Raw genomic sequence first — 26,011 nt, forward strand, 5'->3', positions numbered from 1 at the left:
CAAACACCTCCCAAAGCTTATCTAGTTTTCAAAGTTCCCACTCACCTTCAAATGACCTCATCAGAAGGAGGTCTAGCTGGTCTTTAAACAAAAACAGAAGCACACCAGAGACCACTGTGATACCAGAGGTTACAACAGATGTGATGATGAATACATTTTTAATTTTGGCTGTAATGCCCCTTTAAGGGCAGTGTTTGTCAAATCCTGATTCCAAACAGTGACTGAAGGATTAAATATGGCATTTATAATTATCAGCTTGATTTAGCATTAAAAAGAAACAAGACACACTGGACTGAAGTGAAAAATATGAACATTATTTAATAACTGATTCTCTGTAATAAACAATTTGAAAATATTTTACAAGGAGTCACAGACACAATATTTTACAAATGTTTTCCCTCATTGTTTTTTTTGTTTTGTTTTAAGTTACTGTACAAAAGAATGGAGCAACACAGACCCAGTGTCCAGAGAACCAGAGCATTTCGCTCCCCACACACAATCCAACAAACGAACAAAATAAAGTCCCACTTTGATATCAGACCTCATACTCATGATGATTATCAGCAGTACTGTAATCCTAGTTTTTTTTTTAGTTGGTAATGTAATTTTTTTAAAACCTCACTTAATGTTAAATTCAGTTTCACCTTATTACGGATTTGTTTTCATTTTATATTATTTTTTTTTTTCACACATTTGTCACAGAGCACCAGACTAAGGACTACAGAATCACATACACACACGTCTCTCCCATGGAAACGCACCTATTCCGCTGTTGCTAAGGAAGTGGAACAGCTCCACTTCCCAAACTACTTCCAGCTTTTATCACTTTTTTTTTTAAATACACCTTTTAACGAAAATAAAAAATAGGACCACTGAAATAACAAGGACCTTTGATCCAGTGTTAATCTGAATTGTGACAGACAGACACACTCATGTTTTAAACTCAGTGTCTTGCCAAAATGTGTTACCATCACTTAAAGCGGCCCTGTGCTCGACTCTGACATTAGGACACCTTAACATTCACTTTTCTGAAAATAAATTGAGGCAAACGTTCTCGAAGTTGGCTTGTAATTAGAATTTCCTGTTCCAAATTAAATGGTGCCACTGTTACATTTTATCTCTAAGAGTCTGTTCACACTGCAGGGCAATTCAGACTTGTTTCTTAAACCTGATTTTTAGATTTTTAGTGTCCTACATATTACATTTCTAACCAATCAAATCTCATATGTAGAGTCTGATTGTAGTAGCGTTTTATAGCTCACCCACGTTGGTTGTAACATGAACAACGCAGGTGAGAGTACACTGAGGGCAGGAAGGCACGGAACTCCACCCTCTGTCGTATGTTCAGAGATCAGAATTGAATCAGATTTAAAATCAACTAAAAATGTGGCTTGAATCCAAAGGTTTCATGTGGCCTTTTGCTGTTTTCTGTAGTAAATTTGACCTGCTCATACTGATCTGAAGTTTCCAATTTACCTCAAGGTGGAAGTTGGAATTAAAATGTGTATATTTAACTTTACATTTAAACTATATATATATAATTTGTATTATTTTTTTAAATCCAGAAACAACAGATGGTAAAATGAAACTGCAGCATCAATCAGTGATGAAACAGGAAATTCAAAATTGAAAACAATTTTAGCATTAAAGACTTTTGGGCATGGGTTTTATTATGATTATTATTTTTTTTGGAGATTTGTTCCATGGTTTTTGAAGCAGAAGGAGAGGTACGTGTTTTCAGGTAACAGATTTTGACACGACAGTTGTGCATTTACTGTTCACGCGTGGACACACATCTGTTTTATTTACTCGGCTAATGTACAGTAGCCAGAAAAACAGCCAGTGTCCTTGGCTTATGGAGTGAAGGACACCACCCGACTGGGTGTGTTTCAGGTGTTCGAGTACTATGTGTATGGTGCGTTTTAAGAAAAGGGGCTTTTCTTCATAAAATAATGGCTAATGTTTGGAAATCCATTCCCACCACTGAGGTGGACAACAAACATACACCAGACTATATAGTATGATGACTTATCATTTATCATGCAGCTGTGGCCTGGTGGTTAGGGAACTGGGCTTGTAACCAGAAGGTTGCCAGTTCGATGCCCTGAGCAAGGCACCTAACCTCCAACTGCCCACCGCTCCAGACATGTGCTCACTGCCATCTAGTGTTCATTAGTGTGTGTTTAAATGTGTGTTTCACTGCCCAGATTGGGCTAAATGCAGAGAACAAATTCCTCTGCGTTCACAGTGGTCAATAAAGGCATTCTGTTTTCTCAAAAATTTGACTTGTATTAAAAATGATTCTAACATTCTGACTTATTAAATTTCTAGTATGGCAATGTTATTTTGGAATTATAGTATTATATTTGTGTATTAAGACAAATTTGTGATAGCATGTACATAAATCATTATTGTGGCACAGCAATTGAATATTTTGAACATGAATTAATTGACAGTGTTAGTGAACTACTTTGTAATACTCAATATTTTTATGCAAAAACATTACACAAAATTTTGCTTTGAGATACTACTACTTCCAGGAACATTCATTCATTATCTGTAACCGCTTATCCAGTTCAGGGTCGCGGTGGGTCCAGAGCCTACCTGGAATCATTGGGTGCAAGGCAGGAATACACCCTGGAGGGGTCGCCAGTCCTTCACAGGGCAACACACACACACCTATGAACACTTTTGAGATGCCAATCCACCTACCAACGTGTGTTTTTTGACCGTGGGAGGAAACCGGAGCACCCAGAGGAAACCCACGCAGACACAGGGAGAACACACCAACTCCTTACTTCCAGGGAAAGAGAAGAAATAAATATAAGCTAGTTTTCCCTCTACCTGGTGGGAATGGACTTTCCCAGACACGAGTTTAGTCTTAGTTTTAACGGGTGAAAAGTGAAAAGGGACCAGCAGGCAATAAAGTGTACATTAACAGTATAAGTGCACAGTGGCTGTTCTGGATATAGTGGCTAATGTGTGTGTTCATGCTTAATGTTCTAGAGATGTACACAGCTCTAGCGGTTTCTGTAGGTGAATATGGAATTCTTGCTCAAGTATGCAGACCACCCACTCCAGTACATATGTCCTATCAGCTGTGTTAGCCCCTACAGCGGTCACCCTTTGTGGTGATGAAACGGATTAATGCTGACTGTGATGCAATGCTAATGTTTTCCAAAAATAATGATAATGAGCCAGACTGGAACCAAGAGCAGGAATTAACAGCCAAGGACTCTGTATGACAGCACGCAGCATTAGCATCAGTGAAAAACATGCACATTATTGACCTCAGGACGTACGCTGTTGATGAGATGACGTATTTCTCGTAAGAATAAGGAAAAGGGATTTGAGAGATTTGAGGATATTTAAGTAATATTTCAGAACATTATTTTTTCTGCAATTTAGAAGAGCAATCTGTCATTTCCTCTAATGATGCTTTCAGAAATTTTGAGAGAACCATGATACTGACACCTATAGGCCTGGATGATTCAGAGATTCCAAACTAATCCAAACAAAATGTTAAGCATGGATGCCTCCATGTAGGGAACATGCTCTATGGAGCAGAAAGTGGTTCATTCAGAGAATACAGTGCAGTTTGCTATTTTTATGTGAGCTATACTGTATATAAAACTGTAAATCTTATTTAAAAAAATCACTCAAATTGTTTAGTTTTTGGTTTATTGCTCATGTAAATTGCAATTAAAACAGACACGGTCCTGGCCTGTTATTTTGCCCAAAATGAACAGAATATTTTCTCTTCCAGGTTTGGGTGAGCAACACTGATCATTTACCGCCATGTTTTCATGGTTGTGATGACACAGCGCATGGCCGCTTGGTTGCTTGATTGGTCTAATTCATTTATTCAGTATATTATCACAAATATTATAATGTGGGCTGTAATTAAGGTTAAAAATTTAAATATCTCTCACAAACTGTGATTTTGATATACATTAATAATCTAATGAGCCCTCTCGAGAATGTACGTTATCCCTCAAGTGCGCAACTCCCAAGGTCTCATACATCCACTCATGCAGGACACTGCTTTAACACTCAAACTCCTCAAACCCACGTTTCTAAAAGGTTTCCCTGGATGAAAATGCAAAGAGTGAAGAAAGACAAAGGACAGGAAGTAGAAAAAACGAAACGTAGAAAAAAAAAGAAAGGGAGAGCAATCACAGGGTGAAAGGGTGAGATGAAAGATACAGGGAGAGTTTTAGTTCTAAAGTACAAAGGCAAAAAAGCTCTGCAAGCTGAATTTGACAAACACATGTGTAACATTCTTCTTGCACCTGCAAAAAACGGGACACACTGCACACTCCTCCTCACTGACAATGACGATACAACCAGGAGGCTTTTTTTCTTTTTCTTGAACAAAGTCATCTATTTTCCAGCTGTTTGCAGCATGGACTGCCACAAATGTGCTGCATTGGAAGCAGACAACACATACAAAGTGCACACAAAGAGCATAATGACCTGTGAAGCTCTTTACTGGAGCCCGCGATGGATTCTGGCCATTCTTAAGGTCATCAAAACCCAAAAGACTTGTAAAAAATAAAAATAATTAAAACAAATCAATGGTTCAATCTGAAAAGTCCTAAACAGTCACAGCGTTGTGTAGAGAGTTAAAGAGAAGACTCCACAGTGAATTACATTACTTTCACCAGTGCGCAGCACAATAATGATTGCCTCTGTGGTAAGTCTAAAGAAATGGACACCAGACGCACTTCAAGATCATCAAGAAACAACATGTCCCCCGTATAAATTAGAATCGTTTGTAAAGACGCCTTCAAATATCTTGTGAGATTCTCTTAAAGGGGCAAAATAAGAAACATCTGCATTAACAGAAGGTCTCCAGAACAATAGTCTGAAGGATATGGCAAAAAATAAATAAAATAAAAAACATTCCAAACCAGGATATATTCATATAGATCAGCCTGGTCTTTCTTTTACATAGTTCACCTTCAGTCCGTCCAAAGGCTCAAGCCCTACAAGCGATAAAGATGCTTTTAAAAGAAAGAAATAACTCTAAGGCCCAAAAAAAAAGTCTCAGTGGAGAGAACCTTCACAAAGTGATGAATTTACTCAGCAGTGATTCTGACAGACAACCTTCAACACAAACGTGCATCAAGGCACAAAAACAGAAGGGAAAGCAAGATATGAGATGATCTAGGCTCTAACCAACATTACTTATGGCGATGTCAACATAATAACATATGGATATGTGAGAATGTCCACTTCCCAAAACGGAACCTCCTTAGAAACTAAAGCAGTGGATACATATAAATGTGCTTTAATGACAAGACTAACACTGGATGGCAAAACGGTGATGTTTTCATCGCATTAAGATTCTCTGACTGATCATCAGCCAGATCCAGCAGCCGACAGGGTAAGTGACTGCTGTAAAGCATTGGGGGTCAATAAGCATGGCCTCCCTCAACACGCAGTACAGCCGTATGGAGAACTCAGACAGGTGATATCGGAGCCCAAGCCAGCCATATTCCAATTCGTCTCCAAGTTAAAAAGACATCACCTAAAGTGAAGTTTATAACCGTAACCATTAGAATCTACTTAAACTGACCACTCCAGCTGAAAGATGTGTCTAATGAAGCCCTTATGACTACAGAAAAGAAATGCAAATGAGGCGAATTGAAATACAGGCCTGGTCTCAGCGAGGTCTTTCATTCCTCCTAACTGTACTTGCTTGTTCTACTATGGGAGTCATTTCCCCCAGTTTTTTCCTCCTCGTCCTAATTTGGCTAGAAAAATAAGACCACGCAACAAGTCTATCTCATTTTGGCAAGAAGTAGATATAGTGCATAAATAAACAAAATCATATTATTTTTCATAAGTAACATCTATCATCTTCCCTCTCTGGTTATATCCTAATGAATGGAGGTATGATTTAAATACTCACAGGTTGTTACTTGTATATATATATATTTTTTTTTCATTAGCTGATTAAAGTTCTGTGATCTTGTTACTGGTTGCTAGAAAATGGCAGAAGGTTCTGTAGCCCCATGTCAAATTAGGCAAGCGGCAGACCATCGAGACCGGAGTCACGGGCCTGGGAGATGAAGATGAAGATGAGGAGGATGATTTGAACCGTAAAAGGCAGAGTCTGACAGAAACATACTCCCCCACTGTGTCCGTAATGGCAGGTTACACAGCGAGGGAACATTCCATTTTTTTTTCTTTCCACACTGCCACAGTTTCGTCCGTTGGTTCTAGACGCTCGTCTTTTGTCTCCCGCCGCGGCTCCACGGTCGAATTCATTCCTCATTGACTTCCTCAGCTTCCTCTTCCTCGAAAGAGACTTCTAGCTCCTCCCACAAAAAAAGCTGCTGATTGGCAGGAGACGAAAAAAGTTCTGCAACGGTCACTAAGCAACAACCTGTGAAGCTAAGTGGATGAAGCAGTATGCTGGGCTTCCGTTGTAAGGGCAGCAGGAAGTCCCTTTGATACCTATGACTAGAGCGAGGGGAGATAACGGAGAAATGCAGAATTACTGAGAGGAGAGGGAGAGAAGCAAGGGGGGAGTTAAAGGGAGAAAGGTAGGACGTAGGGGTGTGCCACCAGACAGAGGAGAAGGAGCTGGAGGAGGAGTAAAGTGCGGATGGATGGACGGAAGGAATGTCCTCGCCCACAGTCTGTTGTGTTTTCCTAAAAGAAAAGAAAAAAGAAGGACCATTATGGGATTCAACAGCACTACATGGGTCTTCCAGGATTGACGTTTGTATTTCTACGAAGACATGGGCATCTCATTGACAAATGATTCTTAACTTGAAGTGAATGTGCGTGAGTGAGAAAAGTCCTGAGTTATGGTCCATTTTATGTCCAGACACATGGTCATCCAACATTCCTTGGGATGTTAAAGGAGCCTTGTCCCTCATTTGCTTAAGTAATTTAAGAAGGATTTAGAGCCAATGTTGAAACACTGATTTCATTCAACCTCGAGTATTCAAGGAGGCCGGATAATTACTCAGATAGCAGACAGATTTGAGGCGAATCTGGCTCACTTTTGGAACTTATTGTGTGGCAACGTTTTGGCAAATATTGTGTGGGCCAGACATGGGCTTGGCTTGGGTTAGCACCTGTGTTATGTATTAACACATCTGATATCTGGGCCATATAAGAAGACCTGTGGCTTAATTCAGGCAGCCAGACTCACCCATATGAAGGCCATAAGAAAACCGCAGCTGTGGGCCACATCTGGACCAAACATTCATTACATTCTGGGTGGTTCTATATCACAAACACAACTCCAACTTCTCCTAAAGATAATTGATCAGGCGTCATATCTCAGATTTGTTGATGGGGTTTAGGAGGCAGTATGACTCTGAACTATAAAAGTGAATGAAACGTCACTGTGAACATAAACCACGTCAACAAGTTACAGTGAGACAAATCACTGTTCAAAATGTTTAGGATGAGTTTGAGTGGTGCCTGTGCTTATCATCAGATGTATGCTGTGAGAATTCATTTTTGGGCATGGATTTCTTAAAAAACGTTGGTGTCTATTGACATCTAGTCTTAGCAACCTTAGGCTTTTTTCTCCATAGTTAATTAAAGACACAAAATAAAGACACGTCTTGTCTAAATAACTACATCTAGGGTATGTGACAAACTGTGTAAATTACATTTCCACCAAAGTATTCCAGTCAAATAATACAGGTGGTCTTACTGTGTATGTGTAGATATGTGTGCATGGATACGTACTGCAATATTGTAATCAAAACAGGTGGAGGGTCCTTTTCTATACCGCGGTGGTGGCATGTTCTTACAGGGATCTTCTTCTTTGACTGAATGAAGGTTGTTAAAGATGTTTTCTTCAAAAAGGGTCTTTAGATCTAAGCTTCAGTTTAATCCACTGGAGGAAAATTTGATTACCTTCAAGCAGCAACCAGTTATTTTCTCTAATGGTTCTTCTTCACATAATGAAACATCCATTATACTGACTCCTAGTGGCCTGGATGTGTCAGAGATTAGGTACAAAGCCGTTTTGAAATGTGGCTGCCTTTATTTGGGGGGCCTGCTCGATTTTCATTTCACATTATACGTCAATTGCACATTATACAAAAAATGTAAAAATTATATCACTTTCACAAATTTTGTTTGCTACTTTTTGGTGGTGAAAATGACTCGTTGCTTTTCAGTCTTTAAAAAAATACCTGAAAAATTGGAGAAATCATATAGACCCAGATGATTTGCGGAAGGATACATTCTACCTCATCCTGAGAGAGCTTCTCTATATTGCAGGTGTTGCAGGGAAGCTTCTCAGCCACCACAAACAGCAAGTTGGTGTTATTTATTCTCTTGGCGTGGATTAACCTGTGGAATATGGACATTCTGGTTATAATGAAACATTTACAAGTTTAAGCACTTCTGCACTGTTACCTGGATGGGTGTTTGCAACACTGCAGGTCATGACAAACCGATAGCTGGACACAATAGCTGAGTACAACCACACAGAGTGTACTGGTGTGATCTCACATGAAATGATCCTTTGCACGGTTAGGTTTGGCTTTGACTTTATATTTACATGTTTGACATTTGGCAGATGCTCCAGAGGCATCCTTTTACCAACAAAATGATTAAGAGCTTCCATGGTTCTAAAGCATTCCTCAAAAATTCATGCCAACTTTACATTATTTGGAACATTTGTACTGAGGCATTCTTCATTCATTTTTTACACAATGCCATGTTCTGACTTAGAACGACTTAAAGAAACTCTGATATACGAGGTTCTTTCTGAAGGTGACAATATGGTAAAACACTATGGGCTGTTTTGCTGAACAGTTATTATTCCTAGTGATATTCTGCAAAGCATTCTGCATTGAGACTCATCATTTAAAGAAACACATTTTCCAGGTAAAGGCTTAATGCTCTGGATACCCCTAAATATATCATAGGTATTATGTGCCTTCAGGTGGCAAAACTTTAATGGTGAAATCATGAAATCATATTGTGTTGTTCCGTTTCTTCAAAACCAGTCAAAGTTCAGTTCTGAACACTGAGTTACACTGTACTGTAGATGTTTATTCATGAAACTACAGGACACCTCTTTAAGGAAAACTGACATAAACCTACACAAGCATCTATAAAGGCAATTTTTCCAGTCAGTTGTTAGAAAGGGTGCTTTAATCCGTTTTATCCAGAAAATATTAAAGGGGACATATTATGTGAAACTCATATTATGTGAAACTTTTTGTGTGTTTTTGTATTTCCATTTTGGTCTCTAATGCTCCTATAAACACTCCAAGCGTGAATAAAAAAACCATCCATTCGTTTTTTATGTGTCAGTGGAAATATTTTGGTGTCAGGAAAAATATGCATCTATGAGCCGTTTCGATGGCTCATAGCATAGAACCACACTGGCACTACCCCTCACCTGCTTAAATATTGGTTGGGTGGGGCGTGGCCAGCAACAGCTGTATTGCATAAACATGACAGAGCCCTTAAACGGCTCATTCTGAATGGGACTGAAACTGGCAAGAATAGAACTGTTGAGATCTCTTTTTGGGAGAGTGATTTTGTGCAAAGTACATTATGAACATGTTTTGTATAGCCCACAGACATGTTCTAACTTGTTCTCTGTAAGATAAGTGATGCTTGCTGGAATAAGCATTTATTGAAATCTGTGTAAGTTTAGAGTAATTTTCACCAAAGGCTTACATAAGAACAATGACACTTTCACTGCAGTGTGATCAAAGGCTGCCTCTGAGTCATTGCACAATTTCATCAGGTTCTAAAAAATAGGCGAAATTCTTAAACCAAAAATTAGTCTGGTTTGGCTAGTCTTTTAATTAGACTTAAATATATACAAGATTTTATTATACACATTTCTATAGGAAGCAACAGATTGAGGATACTTTGTAACCTTTCAGTGGTAAAATCACTAATCAAATCTGACCTGGAGCAGTTGTCACAGTCCTGCACCATGCTGTAGCCATTGGACACATCTCCAAAGTAGAACTGGGTCTGCATGGTCACACAGCTGGTTTCTCTGGAGTCCATACTCTCCGCATCCACTTCATCTGTATTCACAAACAACACATATGACTTTATAAGACACTTATCACAGTAAGTACACATTCAATTTAATGCTATCTAATTAAATGTATAATTTAAATGTAACTTTAATAAGTTGCAGAGTGGGCTATCTTTCCGCAGGTGGTGTTGAAATGCTTGCAAATTTCTCTTCATAAAATTCTTGAACATTTAAAAAAATTAAAAAAACATTATAAGTTAAATTAAAAAACTTTATAGGTTATTACCGCATACAAAATAACAAGCAGGTGACTCCAGATTTCTCAGTGTCAGTGCACAAGCATCAGTCTAGTTAATGCAGAAACATGAGCTTATTCTGGACAGGGCTTCTGTGTGTTATCAAATGCACATACCTGTTGTGAACCAGCTGTGGTAGGCAAAGCCATAAAGCATCTGCTGGAAGATAGACCTGCAGAACAAGTCAAGATCAGTTGTAAATGATGCAAAAATGTACATCATTAAAGCATCAACACAGTCCTGCTAGTGTGGTTCAAGGTGTCGATTCTCTTTTGGCGAATAGATAGAAATGGAGCAGGATATATACTAATGGAGCAGGATATATACTATTATCTATGTCCAAAGCTTGAAATAAAATGGGACACCCTGAAGCAGCTTCACGTGAATCTAAGGTAACAATGCCCAGTGCAAAGGGGGGATGTACATTAATATAATTAATTTCAGAAGAAATCTATGAGCGAAGCCCATTGGAGTGTTGTTCTCTTACCAGGCAGCTGCTGATGTCCACCAGGCCACGTTTAGTAAGTCTGCAATAGTGGGCTGGAAGAAAAGAGAGTAAACTCATATTACACGTGTCCAAACGTGCATCCATTCATTACTAAGCTCAAATATTGAACTCACCACAAACACTCCTCGAGGACCTGCCCCTGTGTTGCTGCTGGGAACAGGTTCACACACTGACTGGTAATCCAGTGATTGTTTGCGATAATAGAAAGAGTTGTTATAAAGCATGTACATCAGAGCAGGGTCCACGTCACTGAAAAACATGCCGATCTGTGGAATAGAAAAGACAGAATACACTCAGGCAGCAATCTAAGAGCACACTTTGTACAGCTCCTTTAGAAAGTTAAAGGGGTCCTGACCTTGTTCACATCATTGATCTGATTGGACATTATGAGGAAACCACCGTCATCTATCAGGTAACACAGCAAGTCCTGCTCAGCCAAAGAGACAAATAACAGGAATGTTTTATCAGCATTCTTATCATTATATATTTATTCACTTATTAATATAGAAATTAAAGTGATTATTAGTATGCAGTACTCTGAAAAATACTTTTTAAAAAAGCTATTCATCTAAGGTAGAATATTTTATTTGCTCATTCCCCCCAACACCAAAACAAACAAACAAACAAACAAACATAAAACAAAACAAACAGGCAAGAAAATTAAAAATAAATAAATAAATAAATAAAACAAACCAATACATAAAACAAAACAGTATTATTTGAGGTTATCATCAAATACCCAGTGTTACAGAGGTTAATCAATAATAATAATAATAATACATTATTTATGTTAAATCAAGTGTGCTGTTGATTTAAGAAATTCATATGATCAAGAGAATAACTGGAAACAAACTTTGTTCTTCACACTCATTCACAACACATCTACTACTTTTTAAGGAAAAAAAAATAAACAGTTACCCTATTATTGTATTTATTTGTATTATATATAATTGTATACAAGCACCATGCTTATTATCTGTATGTTTCATTATTAAGAATATAATATGGCTTGTACATATTTTGAAACTTAAATTTAAATTGACAGTATTCTGTACATTTTAAAGGTGGACCTGAGAATTTGTCAGTTTAAAAGCATCATTTTTGGGAGGTTGTCAATAGTCATTAAATGGTGATTGTGATGGTAGTTTCTTTAATCAAAATTAAACTATTACAAACATAATGTCTATTCGATAAGATTGCATTTAAATGCCTAGTGATGGGGATGCAAGTACTAATATTTTGCAGTATTTAGCTTCCAAATTAGAACAATGTTTTACCTCATGGGCCTCACAATCCATCTCACAGCCACTGGTAGGTCCACACTGAAGAAAAAAAAAACACATAATGCACATAATACTCATGCTTTTCCTTTAATATTCTCCATAATAATCCAGAAAGACATTTAGTTAATGCTTTAGTTGGGCTTTAAGGCCTAAAACTAGTGTTTAATATTTAATACTTTGTGTTCTGTGATGTTCTTTCAGGTTGAAATTACATTGCGGTATTGTGTGTCTGTTTTCATTCATCAGTGTCCTCCACTACTTCACTCCACATTTTGCAAATATGTCAAAAAACCAAAGAAAATCCCTTTGATATCAACCAGCTGTGACTGTTACCCACTGATCTGTTCATTCATTTATTTTCTGTATCCACTTCATCCTGGCACTGTAATAGACAAGTAGGTATGCTGACAACTTTTGGTTAAACTTAGCAAACCTAACACAAGAGGGTCCCATTCAAGACCCGCTCCGGTGAAAATCACTGCATTGTGCTGAGTGATGGGAAGGAGGGTGTGTTGTCCTTCCAACACAAACCAGTTATTTTTAGCTATGATGGGACCAACAATTGTGCCATTTTGGAGGTCCCCCTTCTCTATATGTTTCAAATATAGTATAAAATACAAATTTCTACTATCATAATAATTTCCTCATGATTATCTAATTCAAATCACCAAAAAACATTAGTCTTGTTTAATTAACTTTCTTTGAAAAGTAAGGAGGGCGGCACGGTGGTGCAGCAGGTAGGTGTCGCAGTCACACAGCTCCAGGGACCTGGAGGTTGTGGGTTCAAGTCCTGCTCTGGATGACTGTCTGTGAGGAGTGTGGTGTGTTCTCCCTGTGTCTGCGTGGGGTTCCTCCGGGTGCTCCGGTTTCCTCCCACAGTCCAAAAACACACGTTGTTAGGTGGATTGGGGACTCAAAAGTGTCCGTAGGTGTGAGTGAATGTGTGTGTGTGTTGCCCTGTGAAGGACTGGCACCCCCTCCAGGGTGTATTCCTGCCTTGCGCCCAATGATTCCAGGTAGGTTCTGGACCCACCGTGTCCCTGAACTGGATAAGGGTTACAGACAATGAATGAATGAATGAAAACTAAGGAGATTTATTTACTATTTTTCTCTATTTAAGTTAGAATTGTGGTGATATTGTTTACGCAGTGATGATATGTTGTAACAGGAATAATGTAAGTTTGTGTGTGTGTGTGTGTTTTACCATTTGAGGGCCCTGCCGGCTTCCATCTGTGTAGTTGCTGGCAAGAATCTTAAATTTAGAAGTCCATGCCTCAAGGTCCAACTTTACACCCACCACTGAGAGTGAGTGAGAGAGAGAGAGAGAGAGAGAGAGAGAGAGAAGAATCAGTGAGGCTAGGAGATCAAGACACCTATGATAAAGTAACCAAACCCAACAGGATTATTACAAGGCTGTTCTATCATTGAATTCTTCTACAGATAACACCTTGGCCCCAATGCTAGGATTAAGGATACCGTCCACATACTAATGGATCCAAGAGGAAAAAAGAAATCCTCCTCCTGTGGTGAGAGAGGTGGTGGTCTGTAATTTCACTGAGGCAAAACATGACCGAAGGGTCAAGGTGAAGAGAGATAAATCGAATGGTAATCCACAGTGAATGGTTAATCCATTCTAATCCATTCTCACATTATATCCTTTTCTACACATTTGTGTTAGTATTTTGTGGAGCGATTTCACCAATATCCCTGACGTATCGAGCGTATATATAACTAAAAGTTGCTTCCCCAGAACATTAAACTAAACTTAATTTATACACATTTCTATTAGTGCCATGTGGAGCTGCTGCTAGGTGATATATCGTTTATATCGATGTTGGCTGCTTCTCAAAATTTCAGTGAGAAAAAAAGGAGCACTGGTGTCACCATCACTGTCATGAAGTGGGTTTATGGATATTATATTGTCTGCCTGTTGTTCGTGGTATCCAGGACCTGCCATGTTTTTACTGAAGCTAAAGCTGAAACCATCCAGGTACAGTGTAGCTCTAATTTAACTTGACAACATTTGATCTGTTTTGGCTACAGCTCAAGAATTGTAAAAATGAAGTATTAATACAGATTGTTAAGAACTGATCTGTTCTGATGTAGTAAGAGATGGTCAGAATAAATCTACAGTTAGTGTTTACAGGTTAGCTGAGTTATTTTATGACCATATAATGCCAATGTTTATTTTTAAGCATTATACCAAAACCAAAAGCTCTGAAGTTACCTGCTGGTTTGATGGTTCTGGACCCATGTGTGATCTCCACTGCCGTACTGACCAAGATGCCAATGGTGTCATTCTCTTGGTCCTGCAGGAGACTGTTTGCTGCACAAACACAATAATAGTTTATTTAGTTTCAGGCTGGACCCTGAAACCCAGACATAGTTGGCATGTGAGAGCTTTAAAAACATGTGGATGTTTTATGGTTAAAGGAACAATCAGTCTCAAAACCTTCCCAATGACTCTTCTCATTATGAAACAGCGTTTATATATTATTCTGACATCTAGTGACAGGGACAGTACTAAACCTATTGTAAACAAGGCCACACCCAATGGTAGGGGACCTGGTCTACAGAGAGTAAACATATAGGGGCTAGAAAATATTTTAGACTTTTGATTTTTCTAAGAAGCCACTTTCATACTGTTTGCTACTATTTGGCGTTAAAATGAGGAATTGCTTTTTTAACCTGGCTCAGAGTAAGACCTGGTTATATTTAACCCTTTGTTACACAGGAGCATAGAGGCAAAATTAAAAATATGAGAAACAAAATGCCACTTACGGCTACGATATGGCGCTCTGAAGATATAGCCTTTGTTATCCAGGCTACGGCGGTAATAACTGGCATTAAATGGTTCTGGATCCTCCTCCCAGGTTTCGGCAGCCCTGACACACACACACACACACACACACACTTTAGCACCTCCTACATTTCAATACATTGTCTTTTATCTAACTTATAAAACATGAAGATAATGAAACAAAAAACAAAAACAGACTCACTTATTTGGAAAAATACGAGTGATGCCTCCATCTGTTGCTGCAAAGACGGCCAAAAATCCATATCTGTACAAAGAGAGCAAACAAAAGACAGAAGTGTAAACAAATAAAGCAAAATAAAGCCTAGTTTCAAAAGTTCTAACCATAAAATATGCAACAGTATTAACTTTAAAACCTTAGTAACATCTATCTGTACACGAGGGTCATTGGGGTACGTACAATACACACAGGTGCAGAGGCAAATGTGCTTAGATTCATCTTTAAGTGTGCTAACAAAGCACCTGGCTTTATTTTTTAACCATTTTGGTCAATGTAAATTCCATCTTTTAGCTGGGTTTCCTCCAAACATATGGAGCTACCAAGCTTTTTTTCATATTGCTGCTACCACAACATTATTGGATACAACACACGTGTAGAAGAACACAAACAGACAGAGTGCACAGCCAATATAAAGAGGTGTCTGTATAACGGAGGGCATGTAGTGCACTTACGTGTTCAGGTCTTTTGTTTTCCACACTTTGTCCACCAGCTGTCTGATGATGCCCGTGTCCAGGATCAGGTTGTGCAGCAGGAAGTTGTCACCTTAGTTACACACACAATCACTTTAAATCAATGAAGCTTCTGAATGAAGCTGTCACTTAGCTGCTTGAGTGTGGTGCACTGGATGTTGAGGTTAACTTTTCATAGTCATTTAATTCGTGGTCTGCTTCTCCAGGGCCTAAGCCATTATTTTCAAGTGCAGCGTCATATATTATTAAGTAATGAAGAAAAAATGTTACTGAAAAGCTAATAAACTGAACAATAAATTAACTTGTTTCTACACTCACTGTCCATTCCTTCAGCTCTACTGACCATTGGTGCCAGCACAACACAGACAATTACGCCATCACCACATCAGTGTCACTCTACCAGTGCTTTACCCCCCAAATAATACCTGCTCGCTGGTGGTCCTGTAGAGGGCTAACAGAGTAAACAGAGCAACAGATGGAGTACAGTCTGGAACTCTTGAACCATAAAGTGCTGCTGTATGGTTAGTGGAGCTGATAGAATGGAATAAATGTAGAAACACTGAGTTAGTTTTGGTAGATTGTTTTGTAGTTTTATTATTTTTGAAAAATCTTTTTGCTGAAATTAACTTGTGCTATAACATTTGGGACTTTAACAGCATCACTGTGACCTGCTCTAAAGGTTTACGCACTTAGGTCTTAAGTTTTAAATAAGGAATGTTATCATTGTGATTTAATCTGAAACGAGTACAGAGAGAGACAACGTCAGTCTAAAACGGTGGTGCCCCAAGCATCAGCATATTAATGAATAATTGAAAATCTAAATTGTCAGGTGATTTACATGAAAAAGATACCACGTGGGACAACACAGATTTAAAGGTCAGAAGAATAGAGGCCACAAGAATAAAGAATACTGCCACTGCAGTTTAAAAACTGTGTGTGTGTGTGTGTGTGTTTCTGTGCTATGACTTATAGGTGGTGCTTGGGGTTTTGGTTGGATAACAGGTGGTATTTGTTCTAAATGTCAGAGAACCGCTGTTATAAAAGTGCTGTGGAGGTCTCACATTGTTTGGAGTCTGGTGTGACTTTCTCCATCAGAGCGATGAAGTTGTGAAGGAACTCAGTGTTGTTATTGGACAGCTCCAGGTCTTTGCAGTATTCCCTAAGAAGCACACAGATTACTTTACAGTCAAAACACATGCAGCATTCTCTCCTATAACAGTACACTGATGTTTGAGACCATTTAGCAATGGATTTAGATGCATACTGACAGTTTTAGGCGTATGGTACACTCACTGGCCACTTTACGGGAAGCACGCCTTAACCAATTCAGTCCTGCCATCATCAGTCGGTCATAGTGCTAGGGTAAGATTCAATAATGCTCACATCAGTCATCAGAATGGAGAAGATGTGGTCCACTGTGGCATGGTTGTTGGTGTAAAATTTAAGTGTTTCAGAAACCGCTGAGATATGCAGACATCTCTAGAGTTCACACAGGATGGTGCAAGGGAAAAACATAATGTAAGCAGCGATTCTGTGGATGCTATTAATGAGAACTGTCCTGTGAGAGCGACTGGACTCGTTCAAGCTGAAAGTCTACAGTCACAAGGATAATAGTGTAGTTTTCCTAATAAAGTGGCAAATGAGTGTATTTTAACACCTACAAAATACATCTGACCATATCTGTCCATTATCGGTTTCTCAAGACAAGACACTACAGCCTGAAATTACAAGTTTTAACCCATAGATTATCAAGATTTATTTTATGTATTACACATCACATGTTAAAGATTCAACCATAACATTTTCAAAACACAAGCGAAAAATGTTATAGTTCAGTCATTTCACATCTGCTCACAAATATCAGGAACACTAGGCAAGGTTAGGTATTTAACCTGTGATTCACATTTACAACACTGTCCTGAAATCAAGGGGGAGTGGGGAAGGAGGTGGTTGGGTGGTTTCCTACCCTCCTCCAAAAGTTACATATTGCAGTTTTTGCAGCGCTGAGCCTGGAGTAGCAACGGCGGTGGCACTATTCTTTCTATTTCACGTCAGTGGAGCATCACACTGATTTTGAAGCTGTAATTTGACTGTAAAGTTACCACCTAGTGTTGCTTTAACTGCATTAAATGTGAGCAGCTTTAATGGTGGTTTAGTTCCAACCACTCATACTGAAATTGTTTCTGCAAAACTTCCAATTCAAAAAGATCTGTAAACATATCAGTAAAGATTTATAACTTATTTAAAAAGTACTTAATTCACCTGCTGTGTCTTGTCTTAAACGCTTAGCAAATACCGAATGAAATACAGAAGGCACAAATTCAAATAACATCAACCTTAATCACAGAAAAAGCACAGTCAAAAATCATGCAAAAAATGCTAAAATTGTCACAACATGCACAGACTCTCAGAGGAAACGAGACCATGAGTGACTTCTCCATGTGTTTTTTTTCCATGTCATGCAGAAACGAAAAGCTATGGAGCTGCACAGTGATGGCTCATTCAGGTCCAGAAAGTAAAACTACACTCAGGGTTCTGTTCCACCTGCCTGTTGTAGTTATCTCTATTGGCTCAAACAGTTGGAACAATATCTTGTAGAGGATTTTTACTTTCTGGACCTGAATCATTCACATCTGCAGCTGTAGAATTGTAGGGACATTATGAAAAGTAAACAGTCCATTATCCAGTACAGTTCTGAAGATGATAAAAGAGAAAAACAATGACATAGAGTGATACATCAGCACGAATAAAACACAAACCAGTTACCACAAACACGGAAAAACATCCACACACGTTGAAAGATGACCGCTAATGTACACCTCACAGACGTTATGAAGGGTTTAGTAGGGGGTGTCTAAGGCAGGCCCTGAGTTCAGTACAGTTTGGTGGTTTCCTTCATTAAGCACATACTAAACTGAAGAGAAACTACCCAAATGTGCTGGACTACAAGTGCCTGGACACCCTGGTTAACAGAAACTGAACTGAAAACAAAAATAAAGAAAGAAAGAAACAGATGAAGATGGACACAAGCAGTCACGCAGGGCTACCTGGGGGCAATCAACACATGTCCCTCTGATTCAAAAGTGACTGGCAGCAGAGATTCAAAATCTGCAACAGAAAGGGGGCAAGATTATCCGGGGGGGAGTGGTGGGTGGAGCCGAGGGAGGACTCTGGGAAACAGCAGCTGCTCTTCAGGAAGGTGCGGGGACGCAGTGGGGGGACGGTTACCATAGCAACACTGAGGAGTCATGGGGAAGATTAGCGTTAGCCAATATGGTGCCTCCAAATGGAGTCTTAAGGGCCGCCAAAAAAGGAAAGTGGTGCTGCTTTTGTTTGCGTTTCCACTAATTGTCACTTTTCTCAAAACCCTTGGTACTTTTGGATGTCGGAGAACTGGCTCAGTCCTCACCGCTCAGGCTGGGAAGACGCGAGTTCTCAGACGAAGCACCCTCAAAGTGAGGGAGTGGTTCGTTTTCATGTCATTTGACAAGCAGGCATCAACATGGCCAGCTATTTAGCAGGGAGGTGAGTGAGGCAGGGGTCCTGATGGAGCGATCGCCCCTCAGACCGGCACGGTGCAGAGAAACTCCTCCAGGCGCAATGAAAGGAAGTGCACTGCATTGTGAAGGGCAAGAGACAGGGCAACTAAGTAAACAATTCAAAATCAGCAAGGCCATCTATGTTAGTCCAGCTTTTCATTATGGTACATTAGTATTGTTCAATGTCTATAAAAGCATTGATGGCAGTAGCTCTGCTTTTCTAACCCCAGCGGTGCCCAGGTAGTGATGCGCCCACAATGCCTTGCATGTCCTGGTCAGATTTTGTTGAGGAAGAGCTGGAGTCGTGTCTGAGTCTGAGGGGCGATGGGCAGAAGGAATCAAGCTGATGGAGACACAGGGATCACAGGAGGACGACAAACAAATCAGGTGCCATCACACGCTCCTTCACCAAAGACAAGAAGAAAGGACCTGAAGGAAACCACGAGGACTGCAGCTACTTGGGAACCAAAGACCTACGCTCATCTGGAATTCAAAATCTGATTTAACCATGCATTAAACATGGGTGAATACAAACAAACAAGTAAACTACTCAATAGAAGAATAAACTAGAAAGTAAAGCATTACCTATTTATCTTGCTCTAAAATACTAAGAGTATATATTTGTTCTATGTAATATGCATAGAAATAAATCACCTTCCGGTTCTGTCCCAGTCTCTCTCACCGTAAGCTGTGTTCTACTGTACTGTACAAAAGTCAGAAAGAACCCTTCATTTATGTAATTTCCAGGTAAAGCCAGCCATTAAATAAATGTTATTTATTGTTATTTCAAAGAAGATCAGAAACAAGATGGACAAGCTTAGAGAAAACGAACTGCAAACACAAATTTCTAAAGCTGGAGTTCAAAATGTTTAAAATCAATAAAGTGGGATTTATAACAACCAGGCAACCTGGGGTCACACCAGAGAATTAACAACATTACTCTCTCCATTTCTGTCCATCCTCCCACTGTAAAAGCACAATGGGTCTGAAAGGATATAGAGCTCTGAAAAAGCCTTTGCTTAGAATAGGAAGTAGACAAAACAAGAAAAAAGGTGTGTTCCCAGAACCCAGGCCTCCCCAGAGGCCAGACCCACACACCACTAAATTATAGATAGATATTTTATTGATCCCAGTGGGAAATTCAAGTAGGACTTGGATTGTAAGAAACTAAAACTTCGTCTAAGACTTAACTTTGGAGGTAAGGAAAAAACCCTCATTTCAATGCTCAGAACAAACCAATATTACATTTGGCTGAGGATTCTACACTAGCTAAGATTTGGGCTTTTGCTCCTGGGGCTCCCCTGGTGTAATTCATATTAACAACAGGGTACTGAAATGAGTGATGAGGGGGGCGGATGAAGGAGGGGTTTTCTACCCTCCTCCAAAAGTTACATAGTGCAGTTTCTGTAGTGTTGAGCTCAGAATAGCAATGACAGAAGCTCTGGTCTCCCTATTACAGGTCAGTGAAACATCACAATGACTTTGACCCTGAAATGCTAAGGTAATGTTCCTTTAAATGTGTGTTTACTGTTTTTGAAGAGACTGTAATTAATGGCTGTTTTGACTAGAAACAAAAAAATTGGAGAATCTGACTTGAGCACAGTACTGAATAATTCAGTATTTAACAGCTCAGACACAAACTATATTCTACCCTCAGCCTCGAAAACAAACAACTCATACTGCTTTAGTGACTGTACACGGGGAAGTAAATTCAGACTGGCGAAACCGCAGGGGGATATTACACTGTCACCGAGAGAGAGAGAGAGCAAGAGAGAGAAAGAAAGAGAGAGAAGAACAAGAGGAGAAAAAGAACGAAGGAGTAGACAGAGATTAATAATGTTTTGTTTTGTTTCAAAGAAAACAATTTTACTTTTTCTTCAGGATATAAGTCACAGAAACGTGAATATGGCTTATCCACCCAAGCCAAGGAACTGAGGAGAGAGAGAGAGAGAGAGAGAGAGGGGGAGAGAGAGGTAAAGAAAGGAAGGTATAGGTAGAGGAAAGAAAGCAGAAACAAAGGAGATGACAAGAGTTCAAGAATGAGTGAGTGAGAGAGAGAGGAAGATAGAAGGAGAACAAGACTGAGAAAAAGATAGGAAAGATAAGGAGATTGCAAGACTGTAATTATGTTTGTGAGATAAATAGAGAGAGAGAGAGAGAGAGAGAGAGAGAGAGAGAGAGAGAGAGTGAGTTTTGTGTGTAGGCTGCAGCAGGAGGGTGGGTGAGTGTAGAGTGAGAAAGAGGAGGAGTAGGAGAAGATCAGGGTCAAGGCCAGCGGGGAACAGAGGAGGCAAGCAGGCTGGAGAGGTGAAGGTGGGGGTCAGCAGGTGGAGGGGGTGGGGGGTCAGGACGAGGGAACAAGGGAACAAAGGAAAGGGAGAGAGGGAAGAGGAGGTGGACCAATATGGAGTATACTTGCCCGTGGTGTCTTTTACTGTGCGGATCCGTCAGAGAAGGAGTGAGCAAGAAAAGAAACAGGGGGAACGGGTAGGGGAGGGGGGTCACAGACAATATTTTATTCAATGACTGTTTGAATAAAAATATTGTTTTTCTCAAAAGAAGGAAAAAAAACAAATCAAGTCAGTCGAACAGAAATGAGCAACAACAAAAAAGAGGCACAAAGAGCAAACGACAAACTGATGGAAAAAAAAGAACAGAGCGAGAGGAAGGAATCTCGGCAGAGATTTCAGCTCCCGGAGAAACTCATTAGACCTCAGAGATACTGGACATGAGTACGGTCATCTTAACACACGGAGAAAAATAAACCACCAATGCATACAAGCTGAAAGAGGAGAGGAGCATGTGGGTCAGAGAGAAAGGGAAAGAGAGAGGGGAGAGGGAGAGAGAGTGCAAAAGAAAGGAACCAAGTAAATAGCAAGAAATAAGAAGTAAATAATAGTGGCTGAAATAGCATTAATAAAGTAGGAAATAAATAAAGTAAAGCACTGAAGAGCAAAGACCAACAAAGAAAGGAAAAAAGACTAGGCAAAGAATACAAAAAAAGAAACAAACAAAGAAGGACAAGTCAAAGGCAGAAGGGAAGGATAACAGAGTTAGGGAAGTGCCCCCCCCCCAAAAATAGATAAATAAATAAAAAATGGAGGAAGAGGTGGGAGAGAAAGAGAGACCCACAGAAACCTCCGTCTCCAGCTTGGGACATTCACCCATTAGAGGGCGCATTGTCAGAGTTTTATTTTATTCTCAAATGATTCCAAAGCTGATTAGAATAAACACACCACAGTCTGGACACAAATCATAAACACAGCTGAGGAAAACAGAAGAGTAGAAGAAGGAGGGGGAAGTGAAAAGCATGCGTGTTTTCACACATCCCCAAAAGAATTATTAAAAATAAAGCAATAAATAAAGAAAACAGCAACAAGGAGACAACAAGGAGCTTCAGAATCATTATCATGAGAGAGAAGACGCGAGAGTAGCTTTGTTGACACAAAAATAAAATAAATAAAGAAAAATAATAGCACATGGTCACCATTATTTTCAACTCAATAAACACAGTAAAACCACAGCTTTCACCTTTCTGTTGTTCTTTTTTTTTGGTCAAGGGGTTTTTCTTTTCTTCCGCAGGGGGGAAAGAAAAATCCCCTCTGTACAGAACAGCATGAGGACAGGAAAAGAGGGGAAGAGGATGGGAGGAGGAGGAGGAGGGGGGCGACAGAAGAATACGTCCATTCTTTTTTTGTCCCCCCCTCACAGTGGCGATGGAGAGAGAGAGACAGAGGGAAACTGACGGACGTTCATTTTTCAGTGTCCACGCTGGGACTGGTCGCCATGGAGATGTCAGCTGACGAGGGTCCGGTCTGAGGGGTTAAATGGGTTAAAGGGAAAGGGGGTGGTGTCCTGCAAGAGAGAGAGAGAGAGAGAGAGCAGAGGACACTCTGATCCTCAGTACTTACATTGGACTTGTAGAATCTGATCACTAAGGTTGGCTCTGAGGTAGTTCTCACTGTAGGTGGGCAGCACCAAACCCAGACTGAAGGACAGAGGAAACCACACACGAGGGTCAGCACTGAACATCTCTGACACTGACTCAATACAGGGAGTTAATTAAGGCTAGTTTTCAATTTGGCTAAATATTAAAATGAAATACTTAACAGTCTGGAAGAATTTGGTATCTAACTAATGTGTTTACTAATGTGGTCACATGAACAATTATATGATAATCACTTAATAACTACAGTACTACTATAAAGTAATACAGTACTAACAGTTTTTATTATAATGAACAATATATTCAAATATTTGACAGAAAACTACAAAAATACAATAGTGCAGTTAAAGTATACAGTTTAATTATTCAGTAATATTGAAAAAAATATGAGAATGACTTAAAGGAACACTAGGTAGTATTTTTACTTAAAAATCACAGCTTCAAAATCACTGTGATGCTCCACTGTTCTGTAATAGAGAGAATAGGGCCTATGTCATTGCTATTCTGGGCTCAGAACTGCAGAAACTGCACTATGTAACTTCCCTTGATTTCAGGGCAGTGCTGTAAAAATGAATTACAATCTTCAACTGGAGGGGAGCCTAAGAGGGAACAAACAAACGTGACCTATTGTTCCATTAATGATTTCATTACTATGGTAAAATACGATAGGACTATTTTAATTATTCACTTGTCTAGAAAATGTATTATAATGACTTTTACTTTGATACAATTTGGTACTAATAACTGTTTCACTGCGTTCAGTACGTTGGTACTGCTGTAAAATTGTATTGTAAAGGCAATTACTTCTGTACTATTGTGTAATTGTGGTGACTTTATTACTTTAGAACTATCAATAAATTCTGGGTCAATCATTAATTTTCAAAAACTAAGTAGATGTTTTAATCAACATTCAAAATTCAGTGAGAAAACTTGTTCTAACAAAAAATTCAAATAAGAAGCTAACCTCCAGTCTTGCAAAGCTGCCCATTTAATGTGGTAAATTAGATCAAACAAGATGCTAATTTCAGCTTCATAGTCGTTGACTTAAGCCTGAGTAGTTGACAACGACCTCAAAGTCGTTGACTTATGCCTGACTGGATCCTTCACAGACGACTAGAATAGAATGTCTACACCATTTAATGAGGAAAAGAAACTATATAAGCACTGCTTCAACTTTACTTTGCATTTTTAGAGCCACTTTTTATAACTTCATTCCCTTTTACAATAATTAAAACAAGGCTAAGGGCCACTGATTTGTATTCTATCTCCACACAGAGTACTACGTGATGTACCTGCCACAGTAATGTAAGAGAGCACGTTGAGTTTGTACAGCAGGAATGTGCGTTTTCAAATCATTGGCCAGGCGTTGCCATTTGCGCTTGTATACTTTTGTGAAGTATTTGGGGTCAAGGACCGATATTGTGATCACTGTAGATGCACACATGATGAATTCTGCTGGATAAAAACATGGTCGTCACCTGTAGTCTGTGCCTTCCACTGGTGTCCATATGTATGTCCTCATGACTTGGTCAATGTAACGCTAGAGAATACAGAAACATGCTGTTACTCCTTGTGATGAGATATTTTACACCTCACTGAACAGAGCAATAAAAACTGCAGCTTATTTCACCAACACGCTGCAAACAAAAAGATAAAACCCTTACAACCTACTTTAATAGAAACAGCTCCACACTGATGACTAGGAGTGTGGAAATATGGCGATATCTATCATGGTCATGATAAATTACACTAATGCGCAAACCATCACACTCAATTTAATCCATTTCCAGTCAAATCTGCCAATGAGCACAGGTTATTGACTTTTTAACATTTTCAGTATTGAGTGGGTTCGGACTTTACCTTTAATAATGTTTACGTAACTTTCTCAAGATTTGATTTCACCTGATTAAAGCAGACTGCAGGGCAAGTTTTCCACGCCCTTAAAGTCCATTCTTAAAGGCTAAGCACCAGCTATATGAAATTGATAGTCAGAAAACATGTTATTTCTTACTAATTCAAGGAATAAGGTTTAAAAGACCATTGGTCCACCCCAACGGTGTTAGGAAACTCTAATAGGTGTCTTGCCTGTGACGTAGATGGTGGACAACAACTCTAGAAGTTGCACTTAATTTAATGCAAAATGACAAAAAGGTGTGTTGTTTTCAGCTGCAATAATTCAATGTACAGTGGGACACCTGTTCACAAATGACCCAAAGATCCCAAAATATCCAGAAAATTGACTAAATTTGTCACCTTTAAATGGGCACTTTGGAAAGGACCACGTACTAGGCTACGAAGCTGTATTACGGAGGTTTATAGTGTCAGATGAATTCGAGTTTGACTTCGATCACATTTACAAGAATAACGGTACCTCTAAATTGGAGTTTAGCATATTGCTAGGCTATTGTCATGAATAATGTTGAGTATTTAGCTATCGCTAGATACTGTCATAACAGTCAATCATAACAGTGTTTTACCGCGGCGTTGTTCAGCTGTTGTCCATCAGTGACGTCACGGTTGCGTTCAAGAATTTCCGTAGCAAGCAAATTAATAAAATTGTCAGTTTTAAAGCACATTAAACATGCTATTTTCATTTTAATTCATACTTATATATGTCAGTAACTAAAATAATGTGAAATATACATGGAGGTCCATTAAGTGGTGCTTAGCCTTTAATAGTTGATTACATTTTTAAATTTCTCACAATTCAAGTTATCCCATTCAGTGACAATGACGTCATTGCTCTGTGAACACCAGCAGGTTCCTTTGTTTGATTTGACAGATTCCCTTCTTAATAAGAACAATTTCTTCTCAATTCTATATCCCTTCAGATGCACCGTGCTGAGTTGTCTGTTTAGACCTGAAGCAAGGCTGAATCTTGACCTTGTCCTGGCTCTCAAAGATGAAAGCTGTAAGTGCTGTGTAATTTTTGGTGGCTGT

At 39.2% G+C, this 26,011-nt stretch overlaps 1 protein-coding gene across 1 annotated transcript in view; it reads right to left on the bottom strand.

Annotated features, from left to right (window-relative positions):
* Window positions 1–3,039: 3,039 nt before the first annotated feature.
* The window catches only part of cacna2d2a (calcium channel, voltage-dependent, alpha 2/delta subunit 2a), a 275,566-nt gene continuing 252,594 nt past the window's right edge, over window positions 3,040–26,011 (bottom strand). Inside the window, exons 21-38 of the mRNA XM_066664996.1 lie at window positions 24,550–24,611; window positions 23,037–23,113; window positions 18,634–18,694; window positions 16,648–16,745; window positions 15,569–15,659; window positions 15,081–15,143; window positions 14,860–14,963; window positions 14,306–14,404; window positions 13,283–13,377; window positions 12,073–12,117; window positions 11,151–11,222; window positions 10,909–11,061; window positions 10,775–10,827; window positions 10,404–10,459; window positions 9,914–10,037; window positions 8,222–8,331; window positions 7,720–7,802; window positions 3,040–6,663 (exon numbers count right to left, since the gene is read on the bottom strand). Coding sequence (XP_066521093.1) covers window positions 6,541–6,663; window positions 7,720–7,802; window positions 8,222–8,331; window positions 9,914–10,037; window positions 10,404–10,459; window positions 10,775–10,827; window positions 10,909–11,061; window positions 11,151–11,222; window positions 12,073–12,117; window positions 13,283–13,377; window positions 14,306–14,404; window positions 14,860–14,963; window positions 15,081–15,143; window positions 15,569–15,659; window positions 16,648–16,745; window positions 18,634–18,694; window positions 23,037–23,113; window positions 24,550–24,611 — 1,569 coding nt within the window. The 3' untranslated portion in view covers window positions 3,040–6,540. The remainder of the gene's footprint in view (window positions 6,664–7,719; window positions 7,803–8,221; window positions 8,332–9,913; window positions 10,038–10,403; window positions 10,460–10,774; window positions 10,828–10,908; window positions 11,062–11,150; window positions 11,223–12,072; window positions 12,118–13,282; window positions 13,378–14,305; window positions 14,405–14,859; window positions 14,964–15,080; window positions 15,144–15,568; window positions 15,660–16,647; window positions 16,746–18,633; window positions 18,695–23,036; window positions 23,114–24,549; window positions 24,612–26,011) is intronic.

The sequence above is a fragment of the Hoplias malabaricus genome, chromosome 3, assembly GCF_029633855.1.
Source record: "Hoplias malabaricus isolate fHopMal1 chromosome 3, fHopMal1.hap1, whole genome shotgun sequence".
Taxonomy (NCBI): Eukaryota; Metazoa; Chordata; class Actinopteri; order Characiformes; family Erythrinidae; genus Hoplias; species Hoplias malabaricus.